General features: G+C 32.0%; 1 protein-coding gene across 1 annotated transcript in view; it reads left to right on the top strand.

Annotated features, from left to right (window-relative positions):
• The window catches only part of ARMC2 (Armadillo repeat-containing protein 2), a 35,130-nt gene that overhangs the window by 4,463 nt on the left and 9,589 nt on the right, over positions 1-21,078 (top strand). Inside the window, exons 2-9 of the mRNA XM_051210724.1 lie at positions 211-543; positions 3,000-3,105; positions 7,782-7,974; positions 11,818-12,196; positions 15,281-15,853; positions 17,340-17,445; positions 17,990-18,450; positions 20,137-20,589. Of these exons, the coding sequence (XP_051070740.1) occupies positions 211-543; positions 3,000-3,105; positions 7,782-7,974; positions 11,818-12,196; positions 15,281-15,853; positions 17,340-17,445; positions 17,990-18,450; positions 20,137-20,589 (2,604 nt within the window). The remainder of the gene's footprint in view (positions 1-210; positions 544-2,999; positions 3,106-7,781; positions 7,975-11,817; positions 12,197-15,280; positions 15,854-17,339; positions 17,446-17,989; positions 18,451-20,136; positions 20,590-21,078) is intronic.

The following is a 21,078-nucleotide window of genomic DNA, read 5'->3' as shown; positions in this document are numbered from 1 at the left end:
TATTCTTTCCTTATGCTTATTATCTTTATCATTAATAAGTTATGATATCACATTGGTTAAAATTCAAAATATTAGGGCGTTTTAATTAAGTCAACTCCAACCAATACCCTACTAAAATTTCTTTTATTCTACTACTAGCTATCGATGAAAGGCTATGCTTAATTCACTTAGAAATAATACTCACATATAACTATTTTTTTCTAACTGTAGATGGCGACTCCTAGTTTGAAGAAGGGTACATCTAATTCAGACCTGTTAAACCGAACAGTTACCACAAATTCTAACCCAGTTAGAGCATTTTATGAGTTACCTGAGGGTGCGTCAACATCTGCTCAAATAGTCAAAGAATCAAGAGATTGGCTTCGTTCTGTTTCAACATGTAGGCCTTTTACACCTAAAGATAAAACAAGATCACTATTAAACACATTACAAACAAGAACTGGCTACAGACCACCAAGCGCTTTCAAGGTTACAGCAAAATCTTTTGATCCTTATGAAACAACAAGCAAATCGAATATCCAGTTGGAACCAATTCATATAAAGGTAGGTAGTTCACCTTTATTATTATTTTCAAAAGTACAAAAAAACTTGTTCTCACAAATCAATCACTTTCTAGCAGATTCTCGGATCTCATTTACCCAAAAGTCCATATTACTGTGTTAATACCTAGAAAACAAATGGCGCTTGAATGCAATTTTATGTGATTTTAGAATGTATTTTAAGTATTCCCAAATACCAGCTACCACGATAGGTGATGTCAGTGTAATAACAAACTTGAAGAAGTCGATGAGTCTCTACACTAAAGCGAAGCATCATTCCATAAATCAATTGACTGTTGGTCCGATCCATTTTGTGAGATACAAACTATCTGGTCAGAACCTTCCCCACACAGCCAGTACTTGGAGATCTTGGGCTATATGGTTTATAGCCGATTATAAGACGCAGATTAGTTCACTCTCTACCTTATTCTAGATCCTCAGTTTCAGCATTTCGTCATAGATACCTTTTCATTTCTGACTTTTTGTATAGCTTTGCCGATATTTAGCCATTATCATTATTATAGCTACTATATCATTTCGATTTTTTCACGAATCATCTTGTTAACTTTATCTCATCGTGCGACTGCGAATATGGAGAGTTGAGCTATCACACATTCATGCCAGACTCTAAGTTGATTGTAACCTATTAACTCCCTGACCGAAACACACTCGGGTTGCTAAAAATTAATAAAATCTTAAAGACGGGAAAATACCTTGAATGCACATGAAGATATTGATTTAAAATTAAAACACATTACCAAACTAAGTAAGAAGCAATTATCATTTCATATAAACGCCCTAACAGAATGCTACTCATGGGTGTCTATACAATTAATTCAATTTATGATCACGATTTAAACTAAATTCAGATATCAACTTATTGTACAGTGTATTACTAACTCATACTCTTGTTGAGAAATATTACAATATGTTATTTGTTATTTTTTAGACATAGTTGGGCAATGAAATATATTGCTGAACTATCATTTAAATAGTGAGACTATAATTTATGGACGTTCTTTAAGCAGCGCTAAAGTGACTTTGAGAATGTCCACCCACTAACTAGGACTAAATGAGGGTTATAAAGCAGTGTGAAGAATTAGAATTATGACTTACAGTTTATGGTTAGGGTCAGGAACTAGATTTAGCATTATCGTCACTAACTGACATCAACTAAAATGCCGAAATGCTATTTAGCCAAACGGATGAATGAATTTTGTCCCGAAATCGAAGACCGGTTATCTTATATCTGATTAATTCGTCCATAAATTATAGTCTTGCCATAGTCCAGTTACAGTTTAAAAATAAAAGATCTGGATCTCCTAGTCATAGTCACGAAAAATTCAGGGCTGTTAGATGGCAGTTCATCTCTCTAATACAAGGATTTCTAGTTTTAAATAATAATTGTAGGTAAACTATTAATCTAGCAATCTTTGTGAAAGGCGTTTTGTTGGTATTAATTGAGTTGTTTCTTATTTCAATTTCCATAATTGACCGAAATATATTCCTCGAAGTCATGTCCGGAAGGACAGTTACATTGACTTTTTAACCCAGAAGAAGGCGATTCAATCCAACTTGTTTCGCTTCTTAATTTGAAACACAGAGAGAAACCAATTCATATCAATATCTGACCTACTTTTGCCATCGTTATTCACACTAGTACAAAAGGCATGAATAGAAATTACTAATGAATATTTAAAGAAGCACAATATTTCGACTGAAGAGTAAGATGAATCAATATCCCTTTTCTTATGCTCAATTTTTCTGGCTGGTTTCGAAAACAGGCATCTTAATGTTATTATTTCAAATATAGTTTAAAGAAAACTACGAAATAACTGGTGTTTTATTTCTTTAAAAATATTTCTTTCGTAACAACGTGTCTTTGAATAAATTATTCACCTTCTAAACTTTAGACCGTATGCTTTTAATATACTGGTAAGTGTATTTTTCCATTGTTAATTTTCAGGATTTCATTTGATCAGTCCCTCTTCCTGCATATTCCCATTGAGCGAATGTTTAAACATTGTCTTAGATCATCGGTTCACTAAATTTTGGCGTTTTAACCAGCAGAATAGTTCAGAGTGAGCTTTTCATCCTGTTCAAGTCTCATCGTTGTATAAGTTCAAGCTATTACTCATACGCAGTACTTATTACTTCAAACCTCAACGCTTTATCCTCTAGGTTATTTAGTGTAGATGATCACTAACTTGTTAAACGGGTATCATATTCATTATTAATAGTAATAAGGGCTTGTGTTTCTCCGTTGTATCATATGAATATGTTATGAGGTATACCTTGGATTATCTAACTTAGAATGCTTTGAACTACCTTTCGTATATAAAAAGGGTATCTTGTATGTACTAATTAGTAACCTTATCAGTATTCCTGAAAGTGACCATACACTACCGAGTGTGAATACTTTATTTAACCTAAATATCTATTCACTTTTTTAACTTATAGGAAAAAAATATTCAGAAACCGTCAAAGCTTAGTAAAATTGAAATGAAACTTAACGTGAAACGAAAATCTAAACATCTTGATGATCGAATTCAAGTTCGTCACTCCGGTATGTGATTTACGCTGTTTAGATTATTTAAATGCTTTTCCATCTTGTAATCTGAAGAAACGTCGATATCTTTACTTGTTATAACTAAAAAAAATACTGCTTGATGCAATGAATAAGGTAAAACCGGAGATGAAGGATTTATTAGGCAAGAATAATAAATTCACAAGTGATCCAACCTCTGATCAACAACTCTATCAAAATATATTGAGTCGTATCTGATTTATTTATTTGAACAGCAGTCAAGCTTGGATACACTGAACTTAATACAAATTAAACGATAACTTAATCCATGTATAGAATTTACAACATCGTCAGAGTGAAATGCTTTTAATGGCAAATACAGTTAAATTGATACTCCATAACTTATTCTCTAGTGTTCATGTTTGATTGACTGAATTATTAAATTGAATTCCGCCACCCCCCTCAAAAAAAATCAAGCCCCTTTTTTTCTACGCTATAATATTCGGGTTTGGAATTTTACCTTATCGCTAAGTCAATGATATTACAAGTGTGAATAAATACAATGAGACTTTTGAACATCTGTATTATGTTTTAATTTCGAAAAAGAAAAAAGTCATCTTATTGCTCCATAGCTTCACTTTGTGATATGAATCTAAAATAATTTTTAAAATCCCCATGATACTGAATATCAACAAATCATTGGCAACAAACTGTTGTAACTGATTGGATAAATAAATTTTGACTTAACGAATAACCATAGTCACTTCTGATCATTGAATTCTGATACGGTGCAATTTATGTTATTTAAAAAGTCTACATTAAATTATTGCTGACACTACTCAATTTTAAGCATCAATATTTTTCTCACTTTATATAAATAAGTATCTAAGGGATATTTATCAGATGGAAAATACTTATTAACAATATAATCACGTTTCAAAGGTAGATTGCTGAAAAATGTACCCTTTTATATTTGTAGACTATTGTTAATATCATCAATTTAGATTCGACTGAAAAAAGTACATGTGAATCAATTCTGTTGAAACTTCGTTCACGTTATCTCAATGCACGCTTCTGAAGGGTTCCATACTAGAACGAAACAACTATCGAGAACTTCTAGTCATCAATAGTTGTCTAACTAAGATCAGCCCGTGATTTAAAGTGTGGAAAAAGGGTTTAGAATATTTTATACTGTTATGTTTGCGTTATTAAATGTATAGAATTTTTCACACATTCTCGATGCAAGTTTTTATTAGTCTCAGTATTCACGAAAGCATATCACGTGTCATGATAAATGGGTTCGAACTGGTCCAAGCCTATTATAGTGTGATCAGGTAAAGTTTCCTATTAATTAGTTTCAACCACTTACCATCAAAGTACACAACTATGTCGAATCACTTAGACTAGTATCCACATTACAATTTTATAGACTAGCTTTTTGGGAAAAAATATGACATTGCATATTACTCGCTACTTGATTACTGTAAAGAGAAAGCCAGTTCGTGCAATGAATAGATTAGTAGCAATGTCACATTGTGTTGCTAAATAAGACGAACTTGAATTCCAAGCAAACATCGAATTCATTAAGATTTTAGATCGGTTATCAGGATCCAGGATCCGCTTCAAGAATATTTCACCACCATCTTATTTAACTGAAGATTATGCTGGAAACATAGTCCCTGTCCATTATCTGTTTAGTACTAAATATTTAAATATAACAAATTTTTCTGTAGTTAGAATAGTTGATTGAATACTACTGAATAAGACATAAAATACAAAACTCAAGTGGATGGCAACTGTTAATCCAGTCAACCAATTACGAAATTAATTAAAAATAATGTACCATTAATAAGTGAAGTTCAAAGTGAACCTAGTTTGACTTCTAAGAATACGTTTACCATCATATACCAGATGGAGGGAATAAACAAAAAAGAAACTAGATTGTTCCGAATCACTTAAAAAAGTGCTATCAATAAAGACAGAAATTTCATTCTGGTTTAACAGGGTGAAATATATTTTTAACAATACTGAAAAATACATTAACATAGATCCTAGTACGAAATACATTAGCTTATGTTACTACACCTCGTCGATAAGATTAAAATGCAAGTGTCAAGTAAGACTATTATAAATACATTTTAAACGAATAAATCACAAGTAGCAGGAGACTTGACAAACTTGTCACCCGTACGTAAAAAAATAATCATAGTAAAACGATTGTTGATACGATAATTTCACTGTGTTATTGCGTTGATTTAAGAATGCAAGTGATGGAATATTTCGAGCATAAGTACATCTTTTACTCATGCTTCAGGGATAAAGCTGAATAGCTTAAGGGATCATTGTATCTATTTCATGTTTGACAGGCGGTTAAATATTTCACTGGTCTTACAAAAAGAAAAGATTGGTAAATATTAACTAGGCTTTTCGTGTCCTTTGCAAAATTTCCTCAGTGATCAGCCATTATTTGTTGATGGGACTATTTCATCGTTCTACTTACTAAATACACTAACGTTCTTGAGCAAACTTTTACGCGTTCAGTGAGCACAAGTTTCAAGACCGGGAATCGTTTTAGTCAAACCAGCTTATTTTTTATTATTATAATAGGATTACTATCTTTTTATACAATTTATAATGACTACTGTTCAAGAACAATGTGAGGTTTATGATATCGCTAAGCTAATAAGTAATTGTTCATGACCACCTCCCATAAACTTGGGCTTTTATAGTATCATAAACGTATTCTACCACTTTTCCAAGCTTCATATTTATCATAGACATTTCAACTTTATTAGGAGTCGAAAGACCAGTGTCAACAGACCACTCAGGTTGCAACCACATTTTAAACAACTGGAGAGTTGTTCAAACACTTTATATTAGGATAAGTATTAGCTCAAAATACTTAACAGATAAACGAAAGTTCAGAAACAATTTGCTTTCATTGACATGTACTTAGTGTTTTTGAGGCACACCAGAGAATAAATTTTACTGCAGCTAGTGTTTTACTATTTCATTCCCTTTATTTCATTTATTTATTTGAACACATAAATATTTGTACAAGGGGGCACCAGACACATATACGCCACACAAACCAAATGAGATTTGTGTGAGGGCTGTGATACTGCCCGGGTGCCCAAACCGAAGCAGGTGGTTTTCTTAGGGGGCCACTCCCCGAGCCTTCGACCTAAAGGTCTGGTCCACAAGTTAGTGGAGCGTCGTAAGGAAATGCAGTCCCATGGTAGCCAGTGACTAACGATTGGTTCATATGCCATTTGTTCCTTCAGGATACTGGAGCCCATGTGCATCATTGGTTTGGAATCAGGGTTTCCCAACTCCCCTAGGTGGACTCTCCATGTCCACCGACCCGGTTAAAGCACTGGACATTCGCTTTTCGTCGTCTCAATTTCGTAAACAACACCCCCGACACGAGAAGGCAGTGAGTAGGACTTCCCTGGCAGAGGTTATATACGCGTGGCCACTTGAGAGCGTTTCGAGAACGAGAGCGAACTCTCCCAACTTTCGGTCGTACCAGGGCATTTGGGGGCAAATAAATAGGATCGTAGCAGCAACATTCTATTTATTTGCCCCCAAATGCTCTGGTACGGCCGAGAAAGGGGAGAGTCCGCTCTCCCTCTCAAAATGCTCTCACATGGCCACGCGTATATGGCCTATGCCACGAAAGTCCCTTTACAAAGAAGTTTAGGTGGATTAATAGCTAAATTATTATACAAATCTTGGCAAAGGAATTCAAATACACATATAAACTATGGATATTTGTTTTCTCTTTGTGTAAACTGGGAATCCTTTTGCACTGATTTAAGCATACATTTTCAATATTAAACTAAGCTTTTTATATTGCTTAAATAGTTAACTATATTTTAACCCGAATGGTTTCTTTAAGTTTCCTTTCTTAAAACTATATACGAAAGTTTCACTGAAAATGTGTTTTTTCTCTGTTTAAAATGCCATTCAAATTTCCTATATAAATAATTTATCTCAATTGACTTCATAATCTATTCTGTCTTTTCGTCTCCAAATAATTGAATTGGTTGATTAATCTGTAAAGTAACTTTCTAAGTTGAAAATAACAACGATGTAACTACTAGTATTAAAGAAACTTTCATTTCATCAAATAATTAACGTATATTATCATCTTCCACTTTGTAAATGTCAGGTTCTTTGTGATGTAAAAAATTACTACAGAAACCCTTTATATAGTCGAAAAGTTGGCTAGCAGAAATCTACAAAATACTTGTTTTGTTTGTTTGTCTTGTGTAAAATACTCATCGTCTCCTATTTCTTATGTCTTCGTATTTTATGTTAGGTTTTATCGTAAACTAACATCAGCTGAAAAATCAATGTAAAGCACATCCTAGTTCTCAATTGATTCACTGTTTACATCGATAGATCTATGTAGAAACGAACTTGAGGCTCACGGGTTTCATAGTGAGCGCATTACCATTAAGCTTGAGACCTTTTGGTATGTCTAAAGTATTTCTTGGTATGTTTACTTAGGTGGTCACAAAAGCTTTGAGTTTTAGACTTTAGGCTGTATATATTTTGTTAAGGGCAATTGTACTACATACCTTCCTAACTGTTGACAGATGTATAAGTTATGTTTGTTTATGCGAATTATCAAAACAATAAATTATAAGTTATTATTCTATATTTAATTTTATGATAAATAACATTCAGAGAAAAAAACTTCATTTCAGCAACACCATCTCAATCCAGTGGGCCCATGGAAGAATCTGTTTTGACTGACAGTCATAAAAATTCACCACGTCTGGAACTTATTGGCACACAGACTCGCTTGATCTCCCCGATAAGTGTTAAGCGTTCAGCTTGTTCGGTTATTAAATCAGAACGATGCGCCGCTCCAAAGTCTCCATATGGTAGTTGTACCGAGTAAGTTTAGCCTATATTATAAGATACACTCTAGTATTATGTTTCTGAGATATATATAACTAGCAGAGCAGTTAAAGTCATCCAAACTGTTGATGATAAATCTAATTACAGTTGATACGTATGGCAAGCTGGATAGAACCAAAGATCTTCAGGTTTCCCAAGGAGCACAATATATTTAAGCTACCATGTCGAAATCAAATGGTTAATATTTTTTCAAATCCCATCAACTAGTGACAAAGAATAACTCTCATTCAGTGGTCTTTAGTTATGATCTATCTCAATTTCGGCCTTCTTATCTTTAACTGTTGTTATTTCTGACAAGAACTTTGAGAAATTCATCTAAAAGAAACTCATGGGTAAGGATATGAACTGACATTGACTAGAAAATCATTTATAACTAGGGAGTACTAAAATTGCTTCTTGCTAGTTTGAGACTTCAACAACATTCAATTGATACGTTGTACACAGCTGAGGCTTGGAAATTAATACCTTCAAAATTCAGCAAATCTCTATATGATTATTTAGTTCATTAATTACAAGATTTCATTTTAAAAAATGAATTGAAATAACGAAGATTAGAGGTAATAAATATTGTCATTAAGTTTATCAAAGTTAAGGAAACGTAAATCATGTGTTATAACGATGTAATTACCACAAAAACTAGTATTGATATATAAACAAAAGAGAAATTCTTCAGTGTAAGCTATTGCATTTATCAAACTTGATGCTACGAAAAGTCGTTTTTCTTTTTTAATGATGTCGGTTCGTGATTCAGGCTGACATCGTTGTCAAATAATATTGGACTAAAGCAATGAGTACTTACGTACGCCTTTTACTCCTAATGGAGCATAGGCCGCCGACCAGCATTCTCTAATCCACCCTGTCCTGAGCCTTCTTTTCTAGTTCCGTTCAATTCTTGTTCATTTTTCTCATGTCTGTCTCCGTTTCTCGACGTAATGTGTTCTTTGATCTTCCTCTTTTCCTTTGGCCTTGAGGATTCCATGTGAGGGCTTGCCTTGTGATGCAGTTGGGTGCCTTCCTCAATGTGTGTCCTATCCACTTCCAGCGCCTCTTCCTGATTTCTTCCTCCGCTGGGATCTGGTTTGTTCTCTCTCACAGTACGTTGTTGCTAATAATGTCCGGCCAACGGATTCGAAGTATTTTGCGTAGACAACTGTTAATAAACACCTGTATTTTCTGGATGATGGCCTTCATAGTTCTCCGGGTTTCCACCCCATACAGTAGAACTGTCTTGACATTTGTATTGAAAATCCTGATCTTGTTGTTGATTGACAGTTGCTTTGAGTTCTAGATGTCCTTCAGTTGTAAATATGCTGCTCTTGCTTTGCCGATCCGCGCCTTCACATCTGCATCAGATCCACCCTGTTCATCAATGATGCTGCCCAGACATGTAAACGTTTTTACATCCTCCCAATCTTCTCCGTCAAGTGTGATTGGATTGGTGCATGCTGTGTTGTATCGGAGAATCCTGTTTTTCCCTTTGTGTATATTGAGACCTACTGCTGCTGAGGCTGCTGCTACACTGGTCGTCTTCTCCTGCATTTGTTGTTGCGTTTGGGATAGAAGGGCCAGATCATCTGCGAAGTCTAGATCGTCCAGCTTCATCCTATCTGTCTACTGTATCCCATGCTTCCCTTCAGATGTTGACGTCTTCATGATCTAGTCGATGATCATGAGGAAGAGAAAGGGTGAGAGTAAGCAACCTTGCCTAACACCGGTCTTCACTTCGAACGACTTTGTCAACTGTCCTCCATGCACAATTTTGCAGTGTAATCCATCATATGAATTCTGTATGATATTGACTATCTTCTGGGGCACGCCGTGGTATCGAAGAAGCTTCTATAGTGTTGTTCTGTCCACTTTATGAAATGAATAAGAACAATGTAAATCAGAGGCTGAAAAATATAGTACTAACTTGTTTTCCGTACTTCATATTGTTATATCTGGTCGTCGCTGATTATCATGTCGGAATCGCTTATCACTTATATTTTCAAAACGAGGAACCACTGCAATTCCCATGAAGCGAAAGTAAGAACACAAAGACTGATACAAGTGAAGATTTATTAACCCTAAAACACGACGACGATCCTAGTCAAAAATACACTCACTTCGATTAATAGTTAGGATAAAATCCCATATATATAAAATACCCAGAATTATAACAAGTCACATGCTGAGTATAGTTCATGTAAACTTAATACAAGAATAACGTATGTTATACAAGAATAAAAAACATACTACATTGAGTAATCATTACATTGAATTAAAAACGGATGTAATATTGAACAAAAATCATAATGAGTAAATCAATTTAATTTTGACTTTTCATTCCGTCATATCATATATATTTGTAATGTAAGCATATTGGAATCATAATACCTGTCCCATCCAAGTATTCTGATCTCCATTAATTTCCAAGAACAATGAATAAAAGTAATCGACTTTTTAAAATTGCTACTGTAAATTTATTGCATTCAATCTTTTAAAGTTATTTCACTGTTTATTAGAATTTGTTGATGTACTTTTTTTGTATTGTCCTTTATAAGTTTCTTTCTTGTATATGCCTAAAGTTTCACAGCTTTAACCCTCTAATCTATTAAATACTGGTTAGTAAAATTTCAGTACCACAGAGGCAGAAAGTTATACTCACTGGAAAGGCTGGAGGAGAAGCGTGTAAAATTAAATAACTGTCTTCTATGAAATGAATACTTTTTAGGAAATTATCAAGAAATATAGTACTAAACACCATAGTATGGTTTAAGTACATAAACTGAAAAAGAAACATATTTTTATCCAGTTAACATTCAAAGGTAATAGAATCATGAATAAAACCAACCAAAAACTAAAAGTAGCTTTAAAGAGTACATTTCCTGCTACAAAATTATTTTCAGTGCATATAACTGCATGTTCAGTAATATGAACGAAAGTAGACAAATACCCATCACGTATCACAAACTGACTATATCAATTTAAATGTCGGTACAAAATCATGTACAGTAGAAAGAGAAACGCATGGGCATCTACACGTTTTTTTGAACATATTGCAAAGAACCTATGCAACCAGGGAAGAAGTGTTTTTCTGACTTTGATAGCGCAACACCTTGAAAGAAGTTATAAAGTGGATGCAATGAATGGATTTAAAATAATCAATAAGCATTCCAACACTGCTATTTTGTGAAACCTATAGCAACTAGAAGGTTTGAACCTGATCTTTATAGTCAAAAAGAGTTATATGTTAATCTTTTTCTTCTCTTTTCGTAACGAAAGTACTATAATTTCTTTTCCAAATCTTATTGTTCAGTTAATTTTAATCACAATCTAGTGAGTTTAGTTCATATATCTTTTCTTCTCAGAACTCTTCAATCTTTTTGTTATATTCTACAATGAAAATTATCTTAAATTTATTCTAGAACTGTCACTATTAAAAATTTTACTTCTTAACTACAGTCACATTTACATTGTATACACCTCACTCATTCTTTATTGTTGGATAGTTCATTTCTCAAAACAACGAAATACAATCAATTCACTGTATTCTACAAACTAATCTTATTTCTGACTTATTTAGATAAAAGTATTGCCTCTAGAACTTACTGATACTTTAGCAATAAGCATTCAATTGTCAAATTATCTTGTTTATTATTTCTAATCATTTTATATTAAACAAACTTCGTTGCAATACAAAATCACTTAGCTTAGATGATGAGTCGAATTCAATGATCATTGTAAACTAGACAAAATAATGCTGATCACTATTCACCTATAGATTAATATGATTATTCATTTATTTGTTGTTCATTTTAAAATTTATTCTATTGTTAGACTTCAGATGTTGTCAACCAATCAAAAACATTTACAAAATACTCAAATGGAAATAAATAAAAATAAGGATATCATCTCAAACATTAATTCTATTCTACCTGAGAAATATTCTTCCAGTAATAAAATAACAACAAAGATTTCCGTATATCCTTATTATCTTAATCCTCCTGAATTGTCAACATTATCTTCAATAGATGATAATCAATCATTTCGACCAAATAGTCCAATTGATTCATTTCTTCTATCGAATAGAACAATTTTAACTAATGAAGAAGAAGAAGAAGATAAACATCAATTTAGATCTAATGGTATTCGATCTGATGTTACTGGAACAAATACAAATAGAGAATTTACTAAATTAATTGTCGATGAGAATAAAGTTGGTGATATGAGTTAAAATATCATTTTGTTTTCATATGAAACTTTATTTATTAAGGCAGTTTTTTTCTTGTTTAATAAGATTAAATCTTAAGAAATGGTTGGTTAAGCGCCTGGGGCGAGACTGATAGGTCCTGGGTTCGAATCCCGCGAGGCGGGGTCGTGGATGCGCACTACTGAGGGGTCCTACGATAGGACGAAACGGCCGTCCAGTGCTTCCAGGTTTTCCATGGTGGTCTAGCTTCAATTGACTCATGATCTCAATTGTTGAAATTACTACAATCTCCACAAAACCCCTTTTGATACTAATATGTAGTTTAGTTTCCTTAAAATAGTGTTTCGTTTAATGAAGTTGAAAGACATTGAATGCTAATTTGATTTTTGTTATATTTTATTGTTTAAATAGTGATGTGTAATATCACAACCAATGTCAATTGAGCTCATTGTCTCACTTTAATTTCATTTAAACTGATATAGATAACCAGTATATAGGACTGATTTCCTTAATGTTAATAGTAGAATAAACATTTCGAACAGTTATATAAATATTTTAATAGAAATTGTGCATTAAACATGACTCAGGTTACATGTATTTAATGAAAGCGTTTCTTGCTTGACCAGCTCCTTTTTAATATGAATGTTTAAACAACCTTTTTTTTCAGTTCAAAATAAACTTTTCATTAGATCTGTTATTCATATTAATTACTATGATGGTCCCTTACTCAAACTGCCTAAATGACGTAGAATACAACTAAGAATATCATTGTATGAGTACCAACTTCTTTTACTACTCCAATGAGGAAAAGTTTCAATAAATTTAAAGTCTTATAAATTAATGAATTGAGGTATAGATATATAGAAATAACTATCGGTTATCAAGGAATAACATGTTTCATGTACATCGTTAAGATTGAAGTCATCAGCATAACTATATGATCTAACGTACTTACCGCATGTTACCCCCTCGTGGAGAAGCATAGGCTGCCCACCAGTTTTATCTGATCACTAGAAATTTTCCACCATTTGATTACTGGCATTTACTGTTTTCTACACAGAAAACATTTATCTAGTTGTATCATTCATAAACTCAGACAATAAAATTTATACTTATTCATATTAGAAGATTTCTAGAAAACATAGGAATTAACTTTCTTAACAATCCCACTTATGAAAAACTACACTTGTCGAAGTGTACCATTTATTTGTTGTTGTTTTATTTCTTTTTTTTTCGTTATATCAAATCTTAATTTTAAAGTAACTTAAAAATAGCCCTGTTAATCTTGACAAAACTATATTCTTTTCCTTTAAAAAATTTTATACTCTTTAAGAAAATTTCTTCATTTTGCTAATAAACAATTCACTGTTTCCAATGGTAACTCAAACTATATCTTTCTTCTTGTTAAACAATGAAATATTCATTGTACTTAAATTTATCAAATTCTTATCTGTATAGAAAGATTTTTTCCGCTGTGTATACAGTAGTAGTACATCTGAAAACAACTAGATATAAGAAGAATTCATTTCTTAAGCGAATAGGGGGAAGCTTAAAGGAATTCTTGAATATTGAATATGTTTGTCTACTTATTATCTTTGTGTATTGACAAATGGAAAGTGAAACGAAAGTGAAATTGCAATTAAGAATATTTTCTATATTTATATAATTCATTTAGTGTTTTTATTTGTCCAAACTGGTTCTTTGTTCATTTTTCATGGTGTTGCTTATATTACATTACAGTGAATTAGGGATTTGACCAACACAATCTTTGATAAACTGTATGTATATACTGCTACAACTATATTACTCAGAAATAGAAATATACAAATACGTCTACATCATTGGTTTACTTAGAAGAATGGAAGATGGGCATTCTCTAGATAGGTTTCTAATTGACTAATGATCATTGCAGAATAAACTTAACCTTTGTAACGTTTACACTAGTTGTATTAAAATAAAGAGATATTCATTTTGAGCTCGGTTGAAACTGCTCACAGTACATCTATATCCAATGAAAATTGTTGACTAGCTTACTTCGTTTTGTAATTCAGTAAACATATGTCTTCTACTCGCCAGTATATTATTACTTATCGATAAGGTTAATTTCATTAAAGTTTTATAAAGAATGTTAGCCAGAAATTCCTTTAACTTATTTATTTGATTTCAATGAGAATACAGATAACAAATAAAGCATTACTTAAATATAGATTTATTATGTTTTATTCTGTACTCTGTAGTTCAAAATCGTAGCATATGTATAGAACTTCGCGAGTAAGGTCTCTTACGTGTATTGAAATTAAAGCTTATTAACCATAATTTTAATATATACGCGTAATTCCATTTATCATTTTCAAAAGACCAAGAACAAAGATTGTGGCAGAATAGCATGAATTCATTTTATTTCGTTGGTTCTCGTCAGCTGCTTACAACCTAAATTCACGCTATTCTGCTAAAATCTTTGTTCTTGCTCTTTTCAAAATTTTAATTTAATTGTTTCATCAACTGTTATTCCAAAGAAAGAAATGTTTCATAATATTGGCACCCTCCCGCGGTACCTATGTTTAACAGTCAATCTTTATTGTTTTAAAGCTCATTTTGGCCTTTATTGAATATAAGCATTCCTGCTGACATATTTGACAAATGGCAACAGATCGTTTTTATAATAATGTTGATATTTAAACAATTAATAGGCGTTTAACTTTGACCATTCATCAAAGATGACAAGTCAATAGGTACTCAAGGTTATGTTGCAATTACTCAGTGCTAATATTTAGAGTATACTACTCAAACATTTTATGATTGATTTACAAAACTTACGTAGCTAACACACAATAAACCAGGGATGAAAAATTGGATCACAATGATCTGCTGTGATAAATTTAGGTAGAAATTTTAAGAAGTGGTCACTCTTCTTAAGAAAGCTAGTCAAAATGAGACTGTAATGAAACTTGTAATATTAAACCAAGCCGCTTAGAATGCACATGAGCCAACAGAAACTGATCACTTGTAATCCTTAATATAAATAACGTGAAAATCTAAACCTGTGCATACATATTTCCGTTTGTTTTTTTTTGCAAATAAATTCACTAGCCTAAATCTTGTGGTCCACATAAACGTTCAGTCAATTACGATGTAACTAATATAAATTTACGTGATAAATTTCAAACATCTGTTTCCAGTGATTCTGGTTTGTCATCCGTTACAGAACTGGATAATTTAATTTACCAATTAAATGAACTGTCATTGTCAACATCAACGATAAAAACAGAGACATTAGCATCATCACCTTCATCATCCTGTAGAAATTTACAGAATTCTAAAACATTTGATTTGCAAGTATTGTTTAAAGACAACAATGATTCATCGGTTCAGGAACAATACCAAAAATTAAGTGAAGTAAAAAACAAAGTTACACCTTCAACAAAAAATATTCAACAATCGATGAACGAAGAAGAAACTGTTCATTCAAATTTAATAACAAATAAATTAGACGAAAATGAAGTCACAGATTTATTAGATCGTATACAAAATTGTGTCAGTGAATTTGATTTGGAGGGGAATAGAAATTGGTCAAACCGTTCAATGTTATTGAAAGCTGTATTCAACTTAATTAATTATCCTTCATTAAGGATACATCTAGCCGTAGCTAGATTGATCTTTACAGTTAGTGATAATTTAGTTAGCTAATGTTTCTGTGAGCTTAGTTTTGTTACTGACTTGATAATTTCATTAAAACCCCATATCCTATTTTCAATATGTAAAATTTATTTTGCATGGGATTGTTCACTATTTTAACACTGAATGCAACTACTATGACGTCATTTTTCTGTATTTAATTGTTCTGTAAATGCATACTACATCATCTTGTAGGGAATCTGACATTTTATTCATCTCTGCTTCCAAATTCAAACTAATTTAGGAACAAAATTATGAAATAAACATTAATAGACGAAATGAAAGCTGTTAACAGGAGTATGCATTAAATTTATATCACTCACTGGGTTCTATTGTTTATAACAATATTTGTAGTAGTATTGTTATTCAGTAGTTCAGTCATTTAATATAAAACTTGGTCTTCACTTCATCTGCCATGAAATGGACATCCATGAAGTATTCTTAGTCGTCTTACAATGTGTGATTTAGAGCAAATTATTTTCAACCTTGCTCTGATTTTTTGAGTAAAAAAGGTGTATAATAACAAAAATCTCTTTATTGGATACTAAATACTTGTTTACGATAAGGAACTCTCAGCTTATGTGGTAAAATGTCTTAGCGAATTCCTTTGACACTCATATTATTGTGGAAATTCAAAACAAGGCTGTTTGAAAACCGTTTTTAAGACGGAACTTATTTAACAACTGCCCTTAAACAATTGTTTTCATCCAGTTCTGCACTGTTCTTCCTTTTTAAGCAAGCATCCTAAGTAGTGTAATGTACACCATACGGATTGCGCTTTACGCTCATGAATTCCATTTTTACTAAGTCTCGTTGCGTCAGCGGACAAGGAAGCAAAGAAATATACCATTTACTTCCATATCTCTTCTTGCTTTTCATATTAGTTATCACAACAGTTAGTAGTAAGTCCTTTATAAATGTGTTTGAGTTAAATGCGCTGTTCAAATACATGAAAACAAAGTCATGTCCTTCAGTATCTAAACAGTTAAAAATTGTGTTTCAGAGATTTAAGTACCGACTGTGGTTAAACTAATCTGCTTTCAGATTAAAGTTAAAAAATTATTGTGTTTTATTTCATGCCATATTTGACCAAGTAGATAGCATCAGACAATTTACGTACATTCATAAAACACTGTTCCTCAATACAGATAAATATATCAAGAATCTTTTAAGAAATCATGCACTCAATAAATTATAAATAGAAAAAGGGATTCCGATAAGAACAGAATGAATTTGGTTGTTGACCTCAGGACTTATGTATGAGATTATTTTACTTTAATATTAAAAAACTATTTTATTGGTGATTTTTAAAGAGTGGACTAATATAAAGATTTATTTAATTAGTGGCATGATCAGAACACTTTCTCGGTCTATTATCCCCAAAAATAATCTTTTTTACATGGACTCAATATAATTTTCTCCCTCTCAAGGATTTCGCTCATTGTTTTCATGAATCATGCCACTTCTTTTGCAGATGAAAGTAACTGGGAAAAATTTGTTAAACATTTGTAAAATTGTCTACAAAGTAGCTAAAAATGCAGATAATGATTGCTTATTTCTAGAGAATCCTAATACCCTTGGTAAGTATTAATTTATTGTTTTGACATTTGTAAGGTTACTGAGATTCCTTTTTTTAATTTTTAATGTAGCTAGATGTTATAAATCAAGTAAGTACGATAAAGTGGGTAAATTTTGTGAAATAAAACCTTATTTACAGCCATGGGTCACTCGTCAGTTATGACATGGCGCTATGGTCATTGAATGTCATTAATGATAGCTATCTCGATCCTAATATGATCAAGTTCTCTGCGCGACTTCCATTGAACATTCAAGAAATCTTCTCAAAGTTATTCACTAGTGATTGAATAATTATTGTTAACTTTGATGTTTTACAGACAGATTTATTGTTTGAAGTCCCGAAGTAAGATGGAATACTTATCTAGCGGTCCTTAATCTATCAGCTTTGTTAACTGCCTTCTCGGACCACTGAGATAAAATATTGATGAGTTGTCTGTTTTTTACCCATTACTTAATTACCCTTCAAATATTTGCATAATCTCTTAATAAATATTTGAGTATTAGTTAAGCTAAAATTAACATTTCTCTTGTTTTCCCCATTTTCAGATGTTTTAATTGATGCTCTACATTTGTCAGAATTGTCCATTATGCCTTTTTCCATTTCCTCATCTGTTGCCTATCCGTCAACAGTACCAGTAACCTCATCGTTATCACCGAAATCGTTTTCAATGAATAATTTGTTTCAAAACTCAACATTATTTTGTATACAGTTAGAAAGTTTATTATTTTTAACTGGAACAATAAAGTTCCTTATAAGTAATATAAATTTTATGCACAAATTTCATTCCAATTCAAGCTTTTTACCAAATTTAATGACTATTCATAAGCATATATATGAAATGTTAATTTATTTCCTGAAGAATAAGAAATATTTTTGTTCAGTGAATACTGTTAAAAAAGAAGAGCAACATAATAGCAATGATGATAATGACGATGCTAATAATAATGATGTATATGGTAATCAAATTAATAAATTTATACAACATGCATATCATATCATTATACAGGTCAGTGCTTGTTTCTTATTTAAGCAATATTTCATTGATTCACCATATCACTACAGTTATGGCAGAAGTAGTAGTAATGATCTCGAATGATTAAAATAAAACATCACCTTGTTGTGAAGCATGATAACAAAGAGTTGATATCGGTACACACTTTCTATACACGAGTCCGACTACTTGAGAAAAAGACAAAGAGTGAGGAAGAACGTTTATTTGGCTAGATTGAATCCATTGTATTTGGACTCATATATATATATATATATATATATATATATATATATATATATATATATATATATATCACTTGAGAAGCTAAGCCTATCAGTGGCTTATGTTTCATCCCTTTCGAATGACAACCGTTTTTCAGCCAGTCACGTACATCATTTGTCTGGTTCTGATTATTCCACTGTATCACCTATCTAAACGGACTAAAATAAACATTTATTAGTGAAGCATGGTTTACCAGCTCAGCAAAGATCACAAATACACATAATTATCATTTAGTTTTATTCATAAAGAACCCAACTCTATGATTATATTCCGATCCACTTTATAAATTCACACAGATCATATATATGATAATGAACGACGCGTGAAAGCTATGATTACTGACTATTAAAAACATTCAGGTAACATGAAATTTATGAGCTATCTATATCCCATAGGTCGGTAAATTGATGTTTAGGTGCTCTGATGGATATACTTTCATAAACTGCGCGTTTATTGGAAATTGAAATTTAGGCCTTTTGCAACAAAGATAATTACTTATTTCTCTTAATAAATTCAGTTTTCCCATCCGACTTATTTTGCGCGATATATATTAGTAATTTTTTCATTTGCATAGAATTTCGCAACCACAAAACTTCTCACAATATCTTTTGTTAACTAAGTTTCATCATGCAGTCAAATCAAGGCTACTCTAATTTTTCATTGCCCGATCTCAGTAATTGATCACGCATCTGTGTACTCAATTTCAAACTATGAGAAACAATAATACTACTAGCATGTTCTACATCTTTGATCTAATGGTCGAATACCGAGTTCTCTAATTAATTAATTAATTCATCAACCACATCAATATATTCCAAAAAGGACTAGCAACTTGTCCATACTTAGAAATGTCAGATCCTAAGAAAATTTTGTTTTCTTTACTTAATTTTATTCAACATTCACGTTTTATGTCTATGGAGAAGGTTCACCAAAATACCGATTTCAAACACTTCCATTAAATTATATTTACTACATGAAACCTCTACTACAAATATATCACATAGTGAATTAAACTCTGTTAGACTTTAGAAGTGTTGTTTTTATTAAGAACTATGAACAAATCTCTTATGTGGGTAAATTATGCTTTAATCAGCTGACTTTAGAGAGGTCCAAATGTGATAATTTTTACTTTGACTATTTCAGTTCTTACTTCTTTGTACCGATTGACTATACTTTGTCCTTACACCTTGACTGTTGGTTACTTTATTCTTTCATTTGTTCCCCTATGTTCTCTTCCAATCATTTATCAACTGAAAAGCTTTCCTTTTCAATGTTTTAATTCTGTTATCCTTCATATCCTAATCCTTAAGTTTTTTCACTATGCTCATAAGCATTGCGGTTTAGTGCTTGTGCTTCATTTCTATAAAATATGACACATATATACTGAATAGTCAGACTGTTTTTCTTTCTTTTAAAAAGGTCACAGAGATATTTTGTTATTTAAGCTCAATGGATTCATTTCGTCCTAAACTAATTGCAAACGATGGAATATTGCAACATATTGTAAATTGTATAATCAGTTATGAAGAATCCGATGACAAAATGTTGAGGAAAAGTGATGGTACTCCCACTACTTCTGCTTGTATAACTACTGACAATCACGATGACCAAAGTGAAATGGAATTCAACTTTTCAGAATTTTATACTATTTACTTCAATTGGATTAGATGTTTATCTCATTTAACAGAACATGCAGATGTTTGTCATTATTTGGAAAATTGGGTAACTCCATCCAACAAAGATATGAATATCAATTTAACAACAAATATGAAGCCGAACGATTCGATTAATATATGTCACATTTTATCAACACAAATTACAGCATTGTGTTATGCTTTAACCGATTTCATATACATTTTTAAAGAAAAACATGTATGTTCCAAATCATCTTATTAATTCTGTTCTTAATAATCAGTGCCTCTTAAAGTATATGATGTCATATAATGGCTATTTACACGAGCTTATCATAAAACTTCAACGTATTTTGATTTACCGTAGTCAGTCACCATTTATTTACATGAAAATGTTCAAGACTAACTGAATAAACTACAATGTGAAGATGATTTTCATCACAAAATGACACGGTTTAAAAAACTTATTGAAACTAGAGAGGATTAGGTAGATGTCTTGTCGTAGTTTGAAGTGTCACATAAGCGACCTAGCTCAACAATAAACCCAGAATCTTCCTGTTTTGTTTTCAGCATATATCCAACCAGTCAGAGATATGTGCAGTGTTGTAAAGTTTTTAAGTGGTTCGCTGAAGACGAATGTTATAAAGCTTTAACTGTAGTTAGACTTTCAAATCTTGAGTAGAGTTGCAGGTGCACATTCCTGAATTATACGAGACAGCTTTTCTTTGCT

Source organism: Schistosoma haematobium, chromosome ZW (assembly GCF_000699445.3).
Source record: "Schistosoma haematobium chromosome ZW, whole genome shotgun sequence".
In the NCBI taxonomy this organism is placed as follows: domain Eukaryota; kingdom Metazoa; phylum Platyhelminthes; class Trematoda; order Strigeidida; family Schistosomatidae; genus Schistosoma; species Schistosoma haematobium.
This window is presented reverse-complemented; position numbering and strand designations above follow the sequence as displayed.